The sequence below is a fragment of the Tarenaya hassleriana genome, unplaced genomic scaffold, assembly GCF_000463585.1.
Source record: "Tarenaya hassleriana unplaced genomic scaffold, ASM46358v1 Cleome13, whole genome shotgun sequence".
NCBI lineage: Eukaryota > Viridiplantae > Streptophyta > Magnoliopsida > Brassicales > Cleomaceae > Tarenaya > Tarenaya hassleriana.
Genome location: NW_010963495.1, coordinates 1,778,458 through 1,781,178, shown reverse-complemented (window position 1 = coordinate 1,781,178; position 2,721 = coordinate 1,778,458). Strand labels below are relative to the sequence as shown.

Sequence of the window (2,721 nt, the reverse complement as noted above, 5' to 3'; positions counted from 1 at the left end):
AAAGAGTGTAATCTAAGCATCAGAAATGTCCTTTGGGCTCCGCAAAAAGGATAACAAATACTACTTCTAAAGGATTATCAAACCTCTCTCCTTTTTTAAAGCTCAGCAAGCTTAATATAGATATCCACCATTTGTTTCACCAGACAAAAAAATGAACTGATACGTAACACTGTGTAAAATGACCCTACTGCATGACAGTCCCCGAGATCAACAATTCTTACAAAATATTAGCTGCAGTAAGATCTCCAGGCAGCGGAACCAAACATAGAACTTCTTTTCCAGAATTGTTAACTCTGCGTAAAGAACACCTACTCTTATATAATCGTAAAGAGACGAATCTGTATGAACAATGACCTTGCGGAGCAAACTCAAAGCTAGAGATGCCCCAGAACCTTTGATGTTTGATTCAGAGTTGATGCAACATGTAACCAATAATGAGACCAAAAACTACAAAAATAACACGTGGAGAAAAACAAAACATTAAGAATATCATCAGATCTTAAACAGACCTCATTAGGTAAAAAACAGAAAAAATATCTAGGATTCTGCGCAGTTGAAGGAACTAGCAACAGAATGGCACGTGCAACACTTTACCGGGAAAAAAGAGATATGCAGGATATGTACACAGGAACCAATAGAACAAATGAAACAAACATTAGCCACCTGAAAAACGTATAAAACAGTGCATGTTAGAAACTTTAAACAAATTGTAATTGGAGAAAAAAAATATTGTAAGGTCCTCTGAAACTAGGATCTCAAAGAAAATTGAAGTGAATAAATATAAGTTTATTCATTCCTCATTCTTTGTTAAGCTGATTAACACTATGGATTTCTGTTGATAGAGTTGCCTTTTTATCGGTATCCTCAAGAGTAAGAGCTTAATCTATGTTTCAGAAATGTTCTTTGGGCTCAGAAAAAGGATAACAAATACTATTTCTAAGGAATTATCAAACCTCTCTCCTTTTTTAAAGCTCAACAAGCTTAATATAGATTTCCACCATTTGTCTCGCCTGACAAAAAAAATGAGCTGATACGAAACACAGTGTAAAATGATCCTACTGCATAAACCAAAAAAAAAATCATCAGAGACTTACCATCAGAGACTTACCCAAAGCCCACAACAGGCCATCATATGAACACCCAAAACTAGCGGAGTTCAGAACTCTTTGATATACCAAAGATTAGGAAAATAAAGACATTGTTACATATGTATATTGTTGAGCAAATTTCTAGCAACTTTTTTATCTAGAGAGAAAGGAGGCATGGTCCACCTGATATCGAAATAAAACTACACAAATTACCTACGAAAATTCACACAGATGACTTCAAACAAGAATACAAGAAGATCCCGATTGATACGGTTGCAATAAATCCGAACAAAACATAAAGCCGCACACTTGACAAATCTTATGCGATTCAATTGAATTAATTCATAAAACATGCCTTCTAGTGAAATCAAGGCCTAATGCATGTAACCAGACCCATAGTAGAAATGATAAACAGGCAAAGGATTTGATAGATGAACAAAAGAAGTGGAACAAGCCGATATTTTTCTTTCCGTTGATATTTCTTTTGTTTTCAGATAAGCAAAACCAAAGACTCTTATTTAAAATGTAAGGATCTATTCCCGACATAATTTCACATTTTCTCATTGCATTTTAGTCCTCAAGTGTAGAGAAAAACATAATCATGTGAAATACGTGGACTTACCTTGAATAGATGGTTCCATGAAGAACGCGTAACCCAACTAGAAATTCGCGAACAACTCTAAAAATGTCCATGCCAAGGAATGGCTCCAAATCCTGATATAGCTGAACACAATCGAAAAGGTAAATGTTTCGACAATTCTTACAAAATATTAGCTGCAGTAAGATCTCTATGCAGCAACCAAACATAGCACTTCTTTACCAGAATTTTGAACTCTGCGTGTAGAACACCTACTCTGACATCATCGTAAAAAGACGAATCTGCATCAACAATGACCCTGTGGAGCAAATTAAAAGCTAGAGATGGCCCAGAATGTTTGATGTTTGACTCAGCGTTGATGGAGCATGTCACAATAAAAATAGCAAAAACTACACAAATAACATGTGGAGAAAAAGAAAATACTAAGGATATCATCAGGTCTCAAACAGAACTCATTAGGTAAAACAGCAGAAAAAAAAAATATCTGGGATTTTGCGCAGTTGAAGGAACTAGGAACTGAAGCTCTATGACAAAGAGTACAAGTAAGCACTTCAAGTGCAGCCAAAAGATGAAGGGTATGCCGATGGCGAAATGCGGCTGAAGTTTTGTACTGGACTTCTACAACGAATCGTAAAACTACAGGAAAGGGTTATGAGAGTAAGTATGTTAAACAACACAATAACTTTCTGAGCAAATTATCACTAAATAAAAATAAATATGTACCATGATCACCCTGTCTGTGGAAAAATGTTTATCCTGTCAACAAATAGATAAAGAAGTGGTGAATGAAACGAATAAAAAATGAAAAGTCGATTAGTGAGCAAGTAATTAGTGAGCAAGTAATTTTACATTTCAAGAAAGTCGTCCACTATTTTTGAATGGCAAGTGCTACAGTTTGCCGGGAAAAAAGAGAAATACAGGTTCTGTACACACGATAACAAGTTTATTCATTCCTCTTTCTTCAATAAACTGATTAACACTATGGATTTCACGAGGAAGAGTTACCTTTTTATAGGTATCTGCAGAGAAAGAGTG

The 2,721-nt window shown here is 35.3% G+C and overlaps 1 protein-coding gene across 44 annotated transcripts in view; it reads right to left on the bottom strand.

Moving 5' to 3' along the window:
* LOC104807539 overlaps positions 1-2,721 on the bottom strand; it is a 7,943-nt gene that overhangs the window by 2,473 nt on the left and 2,749 nt on the right. For 21 of the 44 annotated variants that reach the window (XR_002023896.1, XR_002023895.1, XR_002023878.1 and 18 more), the window contains 5 exons: positions 2,536-2,705; positions 2,410-2,442; positions 1,909-2,322; positions 1,711-1,811; positions 222-1,058 (listed from right to left, as the gene is read on the bottom strand). Coding sequence is in view for 4 of the 44 variants with exons in the window: in XM_019201845.1 (XP_019057390.1) it covers positions 222-293; positions 595-663; positions 954-1,058; positions 1,711-1,811; positions 1,909-2,121 (560 nt within the window). In the remaining 40 variants the exon portion in view is untranslated. Of the gene's footprint in view, positions 1-72; positions 1,059-1,710; positions 1,812-1,908; positions 2,443-2,535 lie in introns of those variants that run through there. The other 23 variants (XR_002023872.1, XR_002023883.1, XR_002023901.1 and 20 more) reach the window with 18 other exon arrangements.